The 15,088-nt window shown below is 32.6% G+C and overlaps 1 protein-coding gene across 6 annotated transcripts in view; it reads left to right on the top strand.

Moving 5' to 3' along the window:
- EPHA5 (EPH receptor A5) overlaps positions 1–15,088 on the top strand; it is a 322,354-nt gene that overhangs the window by 253,961 nt on the left and 53,305 nt on the right. For 4 of the 6 annotated variants that reach the window (XM_045185762.3, XM_024577634.4, XM_024577627.4 and 1 more), the window contains 4 exons: positions 1,671–1,736; positions 11,706–11,773; positions 13,509–13,634; positions 14,420–14,605. In XM_045185762.3, the coding sequence (XP_045041697.2) occupies positions 1,671–1,736; positions 11,706–11,773; positions 13,509–13,634; positions 14,420–14,605 (446 nt within the window). The remainder of the gene's footprint in view (positions 1–1,670; positions 1,737–11,705; positions 11,774–13,508; positions 13,635–14,419; positions 14,606–15,088) is intronic. The other 2 variants (XM_024577652.4, XM_024577643.4) reach the window with 1 other exon arrangement.

The raw sequence follows: 15,088 nt of genomic DNA, 5'->3' as shown, positions 1-15,088 counted from the left end.
CTGTAACAGCACGAAAGAAGCCACAAACAAGTAATGACTGTGGCTGGTTCCAATAACACTGTATTTACAGAAATAAGCGGTGGGCTAGATTTAGTCTATGGGACATAGTTTGCCAACTCCTAGCCTGACTAGTGATATAAAAGAAACACTGGGGAAGTTAACATACACACACACACACACACACACACACACACACACACACACATATATAATTGAATGCCATTAATAAGTGTGTTATAATTAAATTAATAAATGTGTGATAATTATATTAGTAAATGTAACTATAAACAAATATATTAAGATGTGCCAAAGTATTTCACAGATGCTTTACCTACTTTATAAGTATTTTAACATTTTGATGTGCAGTAACTTTGACTTTCCATATCATTATAGAGACATTAGTTACTTGGCATATTCTTTAAAATATAATAAATTATGAAACTGGAAATAAATATTGTTGTAGCCATTTCCATTTATTAGGATGTCCATTTTGGTGACACCCAAATTGTCACTTAGTAGCACTAAAAATTAAAACACCATTAAGGGTTCAGAGAAAACATATGGACCACTGCCTACTTTTTATTTGGAAGGCAGCTGTGCTCACCACTATACCACCAACGCCGCTGCCTACTTCTTATTTGAAAAAGATACACTGGAATTTGATTTTTAGAAATACTTGTCTAACTTACCTAGCATTATATTTTATTTTCTTCTCCTTATTTAATATGATGAACTAGAGTAGATACATGTCAAGGGATAAATTTCAAAAAAGATTTTAGACATAAGCCTAAACTTGCTTGTCTATTACTAAGTTCGTTCTACAGTTCTCTCAAAATAACTCTAAATGGTATTCATAAAATATACTGAAAAGTGAATGCATTGAAGCACTAAATAACTTCTATGTTATATTCTGCCATTGGTTGATGTGGTTTCCAACAATAAAGTGCATTTTATTAGATGACTTATTTGGTGTTTTCTAAATCTTTTTTTTACTGCGAATATGCAGAAAATTTAAAAGAATCTTGAATGTTTTAACATCCAGAAAGTGCACGTATTATATATAGCTCATTTTGTAACATAGCAATAGCTCTGCAAATATATATTGGGAGATGCATTTTTAAAATCTGAAAAATGTAAATTTTAAATTGGTAGCCTTCCATAAGTGATTGAAGTCACAAAAGCATATCATTTTCACTAGGCTATAATAAATAATGCCACTGGCATAAGAATTCAGTGGGTCAAATGAGTGAGACATTATTCTCCATCTGAAATTGGTAGGCTCTAGCAAAACATGTATTTAAAGGGCTATTTAAAATGTCTTCTGAATATAAAATTTGCAGGAAATTTGAGGAAATATGTATTTAAATGGGCTTACATATTTTTGTATGTCTATATTAATTGCATAAGCAAATGTATTGCTCATTATATCCTACTAAATAAGCATTTTAAGTAAAATTAAAACACAACTATTTAATACAGCTCTGTTTTTCTTAAATCCATAAAATGCTTCTTAATTTGAAAGGCACTGTGGAAAACATTAATTGTATGCATTTGGAGATTTGTGTTTTTGAAAAGCAAAGCAGACACCTGTCTAAGTTCGTAGTGTCTTTATGCTATATTAAGGGAGTGGGACCTCTTCCTTATCTTGGGCTCTCTTGTTTGCTTTTCAGTTGCTGCGAGTGTGGCTGTGGAAGGGCTTCTTCCCTGTGCGCTGTTGCCCATCCAAGCCTAATATGGTTAGTGTTCCCCACCCTCTTTCACTCCTGCGTGATGTCCCACCTAAATGTATTATTGTCGGCATTCCTTCTTCTTCCATGTATGTACATTTTAACAGTTAGTATGCCAGTCACACTTTAGTAGAAGAATAGAATGTAAAAGATTCCCAAAGGGGAATCTTAACAAGAGATTTCACAATGAATAATTTCAAATGAAATATGCTATAGTCCGTCATCCTTATGTTGAGCATTCATCCTTCTCTTCCAAAGCATTCACTGTGGTCCTGGTTTAAATCAGGAAGTTGTGAGGTTAAAGTACCTGTTTTTCATTTAACATGTCTCTATTTCTGTTGTTCCATAAAGATTAAAATCATATCACACATGGAAGTAGCATGCTACTTCTGTCAAGGTGAAATCACCTTTTCTGTCTCCTGGAACCATGGAATGACCATAACATAACTGAGTTCTTCTATTTTCATAATTGTTGTGAATTAATGTGGCATTGGAGAATAGAACCATATTTAATTTTAAGTGTTTTAAGTATTATTTTTAATGTGGAATTGTTTCATATACCAGAAGTGATATACTTAATTTGATACTAGTTAAATGCATATTTTATGCATAAGGATTAGTGTCCAAATCGGATATCTTGAAATATTTATAAATGCAAATTCTATGTATGTATCCATGTTATAGCTATAAATTGTAAGCTATAACATAAGACCAGAGAACTCTGTTCACAGATTCAGAGGGACTCCTGCACAATAGTGAACAGCCTTGTAAGGACTGAAATACTTCAGATGATTTATTTCTAGATTAGAGTTCAAATCTGTGTGCTACTGTATTGAGTTGTTATTTATAGTCAAAATCTGCCAAGAAAAGCTATTCTGAAATGCATTTTAGAGAATTATAGGGTTTCCTTGGGGCATTTTAAATTGTTACTTGTATTCTCTAGGCATAAATTAATGTTTGTTGATTGAAAAACCTGTAGTATGAATGAATGTGCAAACATGTGCAGATGTGAGGAAATGATGTAATGGATACCAAAGATCTGAGAACATGAGAGAGTGAACGGACACATATTTATAAAAATATGTTTTTTCTCAACATTTTGAAATTTTTATGTTTGAAAAAAAGGTGAAGTTACTATGAAAATATAGATTTGTTCTGAATTATTTAATTTACCTAGGAAATTCTTATGTGATACTGGGGCTTCAATGATAAACCAACAAAATCCTGAAATCTGGCAATGCTGAAGTGTAACATAAATGGCTTTGCAGTGTGGGCTTTTTCTATGCAAGAGCACTTGAGCCTGGAGTATAGTGTTATAAAGGATAAATCATCCCTAGCACAGAACAGGATTTATACCCTGGGGAAAAAAAGATTGACATCCAGATAGATCTTGAAAGTAAAGGTGAAAGATATCTAATGAACACATATGAAGCCATGATTTAGAAAGTATTGGCAAAAGCTAACTGTAGCTGGATTTAAAATGCTAAATTTTTAAAATAGTAACAGTTTTCTACTGTGTAATTGGCTTCATAGGGTTAATAAAACAAAAGAGGAAAACTGGGAAGGTGTGACACTTCCTTCACAGAGAACACACTAGGAAACCTAAGACAAAGTCGTTTTCCTAATATTTTTATTCAAATAATGTTAGTAATTGTGGAGGCAGTGAGGGCCTGTATGTGTGTGTGTGTGTGTGTTTGCACCAAAATAAAAAAAGAAAAAAGAAAATATTTAGCCACAAATGTGTTTGGGTACCCAATCAAATGCTAACAGTTTTTGTGGAAAGATTTATGGAATAGCCAGAATTTTTAATGTACTTTAGTATAATACAAAACAAAATATAACACAAGAAACAAACTTTAATTGAGATTATATAAATTAGAAGAAAGTTATCCACAGTTATTACTGGGGAGGAATGGAAGCTAAGAAAGTCTTTATTGTTATGCTTTCCTAACTTCCACTTTATAATCGTGAATCACTATGAGATTTTAGTTAAAGACATTATCTGTTTAAACTAGAGGCTTTAATCTAAACCCTTTGGGAGAAAACAACCATAAATAGTGGAAATTAAGGGTAAGAATAAATTCTTAGTAGGGTCAGCAAAATATTGAGAAGTCCTGACAGGATATCTTGTCATGTAATTTTGTATGTAAAATCATAGCAACATGTTAATTACCACATAAATAATTCCCAGAAACATTCTATCATCATTTGTGAACAGACATATTTATAATCATAAAGCAGAAGTTGTCATATACTTTTAAATTTTGGAATCTCTTGTCTTTCATTTCATGAAAGACCACTCATTAATATTTATTTGGTTAGTTTTGACCTTAATATAATGTAGTATATATACATAAAAATTACCCATTGTAAATATATTTGATATACCTTGTGGAAATTTCAGGGTCTGAAATGCATAATGTCAAAATTATTGATCAGGCATTTTGCTCTTCAGTGCAACTTTGTTACTTTTCAGCTGTACGCCATGCCATTTGTAAGATAAAATCGGTAGCTGCAGGACGCCACCTTTGATCTCAAATGACTTTTCACCAGCACACTCGCCCACCGTGTTGTGCAGTCTGCGCACATACTGCACGCAATGGGAACATTTCCAGTCTTTCCCCTGCTTGGACTGAAATGTACCCAGTGATGGGAGATATTCCTGTAATAGTTCTGCATGAAACACAGATGCCTCGATTCCAGGCGCCCTGTGTCCAAGAGTGCCTACATCTTTAGCAGAGGTGTTTTTTGTTATCGATCTTAACTTCATACCATCACAACTGGCTTGAGACTCTAATCATTGCTTCGATTCACAAGATGTCTGCTTTTATAAACATTCAGTGTTAAATAGATTGTTCTTAATGTAAGGTATTGATGTGTGTTATCAACTATAACATTTATAAATTATATAATTTGTCCCTTGATATATATTTGTGTTTATGATCACAGAAACTAATATACATATATTTATAGCATATATTTATCATGTCAATCTGAAATAAACCAAAGTAGTTTTTCTTTCATTTCAAAAAAATCAAACATATGTCAGACTACTTTCTTTTTTTATGTTTGTATGTTTTATAGTGTTTTCATATTACTGTTTCTGAGGGGTTTGAAAAGCAAGGGAAATGGGTTCACTATTTTGAAAGTAAAGATACTATATTCTAAATTTGTTCATTTACCTAGATTGTGATTTTAGAAAAGCACCTCATATTTTCAGAATTAAAAAAAATTAAATCAGTGACACAATGGATGAAATCTATCTTCTAATGAAGATATTAAAATTTTGAAAGTTTTCTGACAGAAAGTATCCCAAAACATTAACCATTATCCTAATTTTTCAATGAACCATATTTCTTCCTCTATATTAACTGAAAGTTTCTTAAACTTTGTAATAAGCAAATTTTTGTTTTTACATACATTTAACACAACTTATTTCACTCATCTTCATATAGTTTCTATTGGGGAGTTATGTGGGAGCACTATTTTATTTTATGGAATTAGGTGAAAGATATACAGAATGAAGTCATATGTTTCTAATAATCCTAGGCCTTATTTAAAGTGCTCATAGCAAGCAGATGTGAGGTTTTTCTACTATACATAGAATATATTAAATTCCAGTTGAAGGCTTGCTATGTAAACTGCTCTAAAATTATTTTTCTAGGGAATCCTAGACTACTGTAATTTAGATATCCAATGTTCACATCATTGGAAATAGTTTAAAAATTAGTAAAAATTTTGTTACTCTAGCATCAGGACAAAATGTATTGAAAACTGGAAGACAATCCACACGTATAATAATTTATGAATATGTATTCATATTAAATTTCTAAGTCAAATAAAATATAACTCAATATTGAAAAGTCTGTAATTCATCTTTGAGTCTATTGAAGTATTTGAAATTATTCATCTTCCCATTATTGCTAATTCCCAAAATATTTGAATAGTTCATTAATGAACAATTGACAAATTCATATATGCTGCACTGTTTTGGAAGGTGTTATTTCTAAAGTGATGTTTTCTTTGTCTTTTAGACTATACAAATAAAAAATGATATTTAAGGAATAAAATAAGTTAACTTCCCACATTACCCTTCACCACCGAATAATTAGAATCCTTGATAGAATGTGAGATGGGGACATAGAGATCTATGTCCACCTTTTACGTTATAAGTATCATTGCAATCTCATATTCAAGAAGAGACTGTTTTTCCCTTGAGAAGTACATTTGAGAATTTTCAGTAAGCAGTAGCAGATCATTTGTGTTTTTGTGTAACGTAAGGAGCTCAGAACCCCAGTGCTGTGTATACAAATGAGGACCGAACGAATGAGCGTCTTAAGATCCTACTCATAAGGCAGCCTAAATATCAGAGGTCCCATTTTACTGCATTCTCACTCACATTCCTATTAAAGAATGTGGTCCTGTAAAAAAAAACAATCTATTTCCAGAATTTGTTAGACACATTAACAAGCTAATGTCCATATGCTTCTTTATTTTATGAGGCTGAGTTAGCTGAGTTTTTATTAAAACTATCTTTGTTCAATTGAAGAGAATCCTGAAGTGAAAAAGTTAACCTATTTCCCAAAATGTTGCAACTTATTCTTTTCAAGATTCCAACAATAAAATGCTTAAATCCAGCACTATGCAGTGGTTGAGATCATTATTATGTTAAAACAAGACAGAGTACATACATGGAGAAATGTGATTTTTTAAGAGCTAAAATTACAAGGTCCTTTCATTTTCCATAAGGAAAATATATCCACTATAATGTTTACTGCAATTTGTCACCATGTGAGTTTGTTTGTTTGTTTTAAAGTATAAAGAAAGCATTTCTTAATCAATGTGGAAAACAGAGGAACATTCCACATACAAGTGAATATTTCTTACCTAGTGACTACTTATTTTCATTATTTTAAATAAATCAAAAGGCATAACCACTCCTTCTCCCACCATTCCATCCCTCCCAACCTTATTTAGAATGTAAAAAAGGTTACATCCAGTTTTTGTTTCTGTAGACTAAAGCAATGGAAAAATCCGATTGTGTGGAAGCTGTAGTTGGACAAGGATCTACAGTCTCCTCTGGCTGTTTCGTTCACTCATCTGTCCCTCTGGCTGTGAGGCTGCCGTTTAGTAAATTACCGATTCTGTGCATGACTTTGTGCTCTGGAGGGCTTGGCATCTATACCTCAAATTCATTATCAAATCCTTAACTTACATCCAAGAACTAAATTACTCATTACAATATTTATCTGTACATAAACATTATTGTTTACCATTTCATGTATAATGGGAATTATACATATCCAAATTTAGAATGTTGCTATTGGGGCCTGGATTTTAAGATCAACATTAATATCATCAAAGATGTGTTACTCAAATTTTTAGGATAGATGTGAGAGGAAGTAGATTTCTAAATTACCTATGTCATTGCTGTATTTATATCTTAAGCCTCTCCCCAGGACCTCTTAGTAAATATTAATGAATTTGAATTACACCTTCATTTTATATGATTTCTCATGTTCATCTCTAGTACTAAAAATAAAACAACAGTGTTTTGTAGAAGAAAATGAGTATAAAGGACTAGAAGATGGTTTCTCTGATTACAAACACTACAGATATCTTTATTACAATGATGATATCAAAGCTCATTCAAACTGATAAAAAACAAAATGAAGAAACTATTTCCTTTCCATTCAGGAAAGAAGTGGTTCTAGAAGGTAGGAGGTATAATTTATGAACAGAATGACATGTTTATTGACTCTGGCTGATGGGTTAAAATTATGCATCTGGATCAGGTACAGAAGGTCACACTGAATGAATGAACAGGCTCCCTGCAATGTTTCGTTAGAGAGGCTGAACCACTGCTTGAATGCCAGTCTCTGCCAGTGGCGCTTTCATTTGTTGATGTTGTGGAAGCTTGTTTGAATGGTGCTTTTGGGGGGCGGGGATTCCAGAACTTATGCTTATATGTTAATATATATATGACATGCAACTGTGTGTGTTATAGTGCTCTCCAGATATGCCAATAGTCAAAAATAACTCTACAGCCCTCCTGAATCTCATCCCAGGTATTAAAATGTTAACCACTCCTCACCAAGGTACTCCCAAGTCATGTTTTAGATGAGACCCAAAGTTTTATTTCCATTTTCATATGAGGAATTTGCATACAGTTTAACTGTGTATAAGGCTTACTTAATGATAAGGGCTAGTTGAGGAAACATGTTTGAAAGCTTAATATTTTTTGAACTTAAAATTGATGATTTTTTCCTCTCTTTTTCTTAACTAAATTTATTGGGATAACCTTGGTTAATAAGATTATATAGGTTTCAAGTATACGATTCTATGATACATTACCTGTATAATGCATCGCGTACCCATCCTCCTGAAGCCTTCTTCTGTCACCATATATTTGGTCCCCTTCACCCTTCACTATGTCTCCCCCTTCCTTCTTGTAACCACCATACTATTGACCATGTCTATGAGTTTTGGGGTTGTTGTTTGTTTGCTTACTTCTTCATTGCTGCTTTCAGTTTTATGTCTCACATGTGAGTGAAACCATATGGTTCTTAACTTTTGCTTAGCATGATTTCTCAAGGTCCATCATGTGTTTGCATTTGGCAGTATTTCATCTTTTCTTAGGGCTGAGTCGTGTTCCATTTAACTTCTGGGAAAAAAGGGAAAATTATTTTTCAATTGCAACAAAAAGAATAAAATACTTAGTAATAAACTTAACAAAGGATGTGAAGGACCTATATACTAAAAACTACTCAGCACTAATGACATTGAAAAAGACACAATGAAATGGAAAGATACTTCCTGTTCATGGATTGGAAGAATCAACACATTTAAAATGTATACATTACCCAAAGCAGTACAGAGATTTAATACAATCTCCATCAAAATTCCAATGACGTTTAAAAAAATAGAACAAAAAATCATTGGATATTTGTTTTCTAATGTAAACTGCAGGAACTTATATTCTTTTTAGGACTCTTTGGATTTACCTTTAGCAAGTTTTTTTTTTTTTTGTCAGTATTACTTAATAACACAAATCTAAGAATAATTTCAAACAACTGTATTTAGAACATTGGTAAAAATAAAGGTATCAATAACTTTACTGTAGGGGCACATAAATAAAGATTAAAAGAATATATATATATGTACTTTTTAAACTGACCAATGTGTCAGAATAACTTAAATGTCAACTTGAATAGAACAAATGTAATCGCAGTATAACTTTATTTGTTGTTTTCTTTCCATTGCACTGCGGTGAGGGGTTTCAGGACATCGTAAGGGCTCTTGCAGGACAGATGCACCTAAGTGTTAGGAATAAAACTTGAAAAGCCACCAGATCCCAGTTGTGTATTGCTCCTTATACTATATATAGTATACTGAAGAATACTATATATGCTAAGTATAAGGCTGATATTATTTCAAGTTTACTCAAATTTTACTAGCTGTACTTTACTAATAAATTTCCAGTTCTAATTTATGATAATAAAATGAAGATAAGTGATTTTTTTAAATGGAAGAAGGGTGGGTTGTGTTTTCTATTTTGTATAATATGTATATAATTATTCACTATAAATGATATAGAAAAGTAAGTTTCATTTCCATACTAAAATATACACATACTTGAAAACAACTTAGAATATGCAACTAAGGACCAGTCTTCATTTAGTACATATCAACTGGGCATGTTATTTGGATCACATAGTAGTTTTCAGCCAATTTTGTAATGAAAATATCTAATCAATCTATCATTTTGGCTGTATTTTTTTATTAAACATTTTTTATTGTTGTTCAATTACAGTTGTCTGCATTTTCTCCTCACCCCTCCACCCCACCCCAGCCAAACCCACCTCCCTCCCTCACCTCCACCCTCCCCCTTAGTTTTGTCCATTTGTCCTTTATAGTAGTTCCTGAAAACCCCTCTCCCCACTATCCCCTCCCCACTTCCCTCTGGTTATTGTTAGATTGTTCTTAACTTCAATTTCTCTGGTTATACTCTGTTTGCTTTTTTCTTATTCAGAAATAAATGGAAATTTTGTATTTAATAAACTAAGTTTTGTTATGATAGCTGATGAACAGTAAATTCACTTCCTTGGAGCTTTACTAAAAATAATTTAAATATTTTTATTTCAGTCAGCTATTTTCACGTTATGTGGTTAATTATGGTGTACCATAGCTTCTTAGTATTCATCAATGTATTTCTTCTCCAAACACTTGTCATTGTATAGAGATAATCAAAATAGCATTTACTCATTCATTTGTTCATTCATCAATGTGAAAAATATGTTTAATGTCAACTCTGAGTCAGGCAGTACACCACTACAGAAATTCACAGATGAATGCTTGTTGCTGTCATTTAAGAAACTGACAAGTGGTAAGACAGCCAAAAGCATATTTAAATGACTATGTTGCATTATAAAATGGAAATCATACCATTACAGGGGTACAAAAAGTTAGAGGGTTCAAAGGCTCAATGATTGTGTTAAATTGAGGAATCAGGAAAAAAAACATACTTGTCAAAATTGAAGTGGATGTTGACAAATGAAAATTGTTAGAAAGCATGTTTCTAGGTTCAGTATTTTCAAATGTATGAACACAAGGAGAAATATCTTGAGGTCCTGTTTAGCATACTTGAAGATAACTGTTGGAGATGATGTAAGAAATGTGCATTAGAATTACATTTAGTAATCTTTCTTATTTTATTGAAGACTTTGCAGAAGATAGCTAACACAATATAAAATTACTTTATTTCGAGTAATTTAGCATCATCCATGTCTAGTACAGTTTGGGAAAGCAGTTATAGAAAGCAGGGGCATCAATTCAGAGACACTATAGTAGTAACCCACCTGAAAAATAACAAGACCTTAACTGAAGAAGAAATAGAGTTAATGAGAGGAAAAGATGGATCATAAGACATTTATGTTATATAATACTTGGGATTTGGCAACTAATTTGTTTTGAGGCAAAAGAGAACAAGGCTTTGGTATTAAGGGACCACGGTCATCACAGTGTTTTTAACGGGAAAAGAAGGTGATGGATCAAGATGGAAAGTAAAGAGAAATATATTGATTTCTTTTTCAAATCTATTGAGTTTGAATGCCAGTTAATAACCCTATAAAATAAATCTATAAGAAATAAGAGTATAAATTTCAAAAGAAGTCAACTGGATGTATTAGGTGAAATTAATTAAAATGATGGAAATGGATGGGTTGAGAGGAGAGAATCAGAGAAGTTCATGCAGAGGATCTACTGACATAATGAAGAAAGGAGCAAAAATCATCACAAAAGAAGTAGTCAGGGATTTCCATTCGATCATGAATGATTGAAAGCTAAGAAAAATCATTGGATTCAGATATGACTATGTCATTAGTGAACCTCTGAAGGACTGCTTTTTGAAGCAATAAAAACAGGTCACAAGGACTTGCAAATTAAGGAGTAGTTGAGAAAAACAGGAGAGACTAAGATTTGGAGAGTGGCATTTAGAGGGAGTGCAGGTTGTGGTCAATTTGATGGTGATCTCAGTGGATGTGAGTGAAAAAGAGCCAGTGTGAGGTAACTTGTTTTGTTCCAAAACAAGAAGGAAAAAAAGATACAGAGTAAGGGGCTGAAAGTGGGAGACTAATGGATCAGAATCATTTTGGGCAGTTCATTCTGAAAAGGGTCAGTGGCTTCTAAGCTGCCATAAAATGCAAAAGAGAAAGTGGAACATAAAATGTCTGGTATAAAGCGTATGCTGAAGAGAAGTTTAAAAAATGGGTTTGAATGCATTCAAACTTCTCAGTGCAACATGCTAAAGAGTGAAGGATATTGGTCAGCATAATGCCGCCCAAAAGAGTATTGTGTTATTTCATAATATAGTATGAAAATCAGTTAGGGTTGCAGTCATTTCAATTGCATTTCATGCTTCTGGGCTTGATGTAATTCACCATTTGGAGCTGGGACTAATTGTAGCTTACTCTGTTCCAGGCGGTGTGGTTACAGCAAAGCAAAGCAAGATCCAGAAGAGGAAAAGATGCATTTTCATAATGGGCACAGTAAGCAAATTGTAAAAAACTCAAAAGAACACAAACTGGGGGCGACGTTGTTGTTTTGGTTTCATTTCAGACAAGATTTCTACCAAAATGTGTTAAAAATGTGGTTTGTTATATTCCTGTAAAACATATGAGCTTGGGACATTGCGGGCTAACACAGAGAGATGGTTTATTCAATATTTTACTTCATACCTTTATTGTAATCATTAAAATAAAATTGTTTGCTTAGTGTAAAGCTATTATTTTTCAAACCAAATTCCCAAGCCAATTCTAATTGCTAACAACACCTTCAGTAGAAATCTATTTTTAAATAATAGCACCAGATTATAGGAATGAGATTTCACAGTATTTTTTCTGCTTTTTCTAGCATTATAGCAGGAATTTTCCTGAGCAGACCCTATAGCAGCAACCTTGGTTCAAATGACTTGAAAAATTCTAAACTCATAACAAATGCAGAAAATCAAGTTTTAACAATGAGCTTGAAAAATTAGTAAATGATTTCTAATTAATGATATTTTAATATATTTGTCATTAATATTATAGTATGAGTTGTTTTGTCAAGTAAATGACAAAAAGAGTTTCTTTTATTTTTGTCACTATGCCACTATCACAACAGTCAAAATCATTAGTCATGAGTCATGTTATAAAGCATTAATTCCATTTTCATAACATTATGTTATCTAATGTTATTTATCCTCAAAATCACTGTGAGGGTCAAATTGGTCGCTTTAAATGTGATGGAATGGAGGCTTACAGAACAGAAGGGTCCATTCAGTAGCTCAGGTACAGTGAGAAGTAGTTTTTTTTTTTGACTTTGTAAATCTTATTAGAACAAAGCACCTGAAAAGTTATTTTAAATCATTTTTAATTTAATCTTTATTGTATTTTTCTATTACCATTTAGTTCCCTTACATCCCTCTCCCCCCAACAATCACCACACTGTTGTCCATGTCCATGAGTCCCAAAACTAATCATCTTTGATGATAATTTAGGTGAAACACAGACTAAAACCAACACATAAACCACTAACATTTCATTGTCCAGTTTAGTGAACAAAACTGTCTTAGTTTGCTTTAGAGACTAACTCTGTGAACATTAGTATTGAAAAATGTATTTACTCATATATGTTGGTATATATGCATTTCTTATACATGCCAACCATCCAGATATCTAAAATGATAAAAGTCATATAGCTGAACAAATAAGCCTCATAATTCAGGAGAGGGTCTGACTTACAGCTTAGCTACTTACAGGAATTAGGGATTTAAGCCACAGTTGCATGTTAATGATGTCTTTTTTTTTTTTTTGTACTCTGGACTTTGAAAACAATTTTATTTAGTATTTTTTACTTTGTTTTTATTATTTAACTATTACAAATATCCCCATTTCCCCCCTTTTGCCCACCACCCCCTTCTTTTGCTCCCCCTTCCCTCTGGCCATCACCACACGGTCGTTTGTGTCCTGGGTTATGAACATATGTTCCCTGGCACATCCTTTCACCCTCTTTCATCCCATCCCTCTGGCCCCTTCTCTCTGACCATTTCCTGTCTGTTCCATGTATCTATGTCTCTGCTTCTATTTTGTTTGTCAGTTTCTTTTGTTCACCATTTTCCCCATATAAATGATCATATAGTATTTGTCTTTCGCCAGCGGGCTTATTTTACTTAGCATAATAATCTTTATAGCTTCACTCATTCATCACAGGCACATCTATTTTAATCCTCATTTATTTTTACAGTTAAACTGCCAGGAGTAAGAACATACATTGATCCACATACCTATGAGGATCCCAATCAAGCTGTCCATGAATTTGCCAAGGAGATAGAAGCTTCATGCATCACCATCGAAAGAGTTATTGGAGCAGGTACCGCAATGTGTTTAACTGGGTCTTTTAACTTGCATTTAATAATATAATGCAATATGTCAGTGTCCTTATCTAATACAGAAAGTTTATAATCTTTTCTAACTGACTCACTTTCAGAGTGGTATACAACTGATCCTATTTTAATGCTACATTCTGTGTAGCTCACACTTCAGCCAGTAAATGTCTAGATTATGAAATAAAAAATGAACCAGTATATGTGTGTGTGTATGTACACACATATATATACATATATATGCATATATATATATATATATATATATATATATATATATATATAAACACGGTGCTTTTCTATCTAATGTTTATTATAATACCCATATATACACATGTAATTTGTAATGCCTAAATATTTACATAATTCAAGCACACGGTTTTTATGAATCACTTCTTACCTTTAATTATTTCCTTTTTTCCTGTGACAACCTTTTCTCCCTTTCTATTCTCATTAATATCACTGCCAGAGTAGAAAAAGGAGGAAGAAAGAAATCATTTAAGTCAGTTGCATTCGATTTCCTTGAAACATTTCCATTAAGAGTTTTGTAGGTGAGACTAATGAAGCTAATAACCCCAAAGTGTTTTATAATCACCTGTAGATGATTTTTTCCCAGGGCACCATTTATTTCTATTAACATTGTTACAAAGTTTGAACTCCCCTTTTAACTCTGTTTCATCTAAACCTTGAAATTCTCTAAGAGTGCCTTGTATTATTATTAGAGTAAGGATTTCAAATGATTTTATGTATTTTTCCCCAACTTTGTCACAAGGTGAATTCGGTGAAGTTTGTAGTGGACGTTTGAAACTTCCAGGAAAAAGAGAATTACCTGTGGCGATCAAAACCCTTAAAGTAGGCTACACTGAAACACAGCGTAGAGATTTCCTGGGTGAAGCAAGCATCATGGGGCAGTTTGATCATCCTAACATCATTCACTTAGAAGGTGTAGTGACCAAAAGTAAGTACAACAGCGTATAATGTATGAGTGTGCATACGTATCATGGGTGTGCAAAATAGCCTAATATTAATGCTCATAATAGGAGGTTATTATGAATGTCAGGGGGGAACAATTGTAATGATATTAATAATTTATTTTCTATAAATATCAATTGCCCTGTGTTTTAGTAGATTATGGTCAAAACTGATCGTAAAATGAATCTGAATTTCTATGTATTTTTTCAATACATATATTAACTCATTTACTATTAATTCAGTACCGGAGAAAATGTATCCAGATAAAAGAAGCAGTAAAGGTACCAAATTATTTTTTCTCCTGTCCCCTTCACTTTTTATTCTACTGAAATATTAACCTCCAAGTTCTTATTAAGGCATTGAAATTTAACATTTAATAATATTACTATAACCATAGGTGCCCAGCCTTTTTTAGAATCCTTTAAGTCATTTTTACCACCAGATGTCTCCTTTATTCATTTTTTTCATT

The sequence above is a fragment of the Desmodus rotundus genome, chromosome 4 (genome assembly GCF_022682495.2).
Source record: "Desmodus rotundus isolate HL8 chromosome 4, HLdesRot8A.1, whole genome shotgun sequence".
NCBI classification, from domain to species: domain Eukaryota; kingdom Metazoa; phylum Chordata; class Mammalia; order Chiroptera; family Phyllostomidae; genus Desmodus; species Desmodus rotundus.
This window is presented reverse-complemented; position numbering and strand designations above follow the sequence as displayed.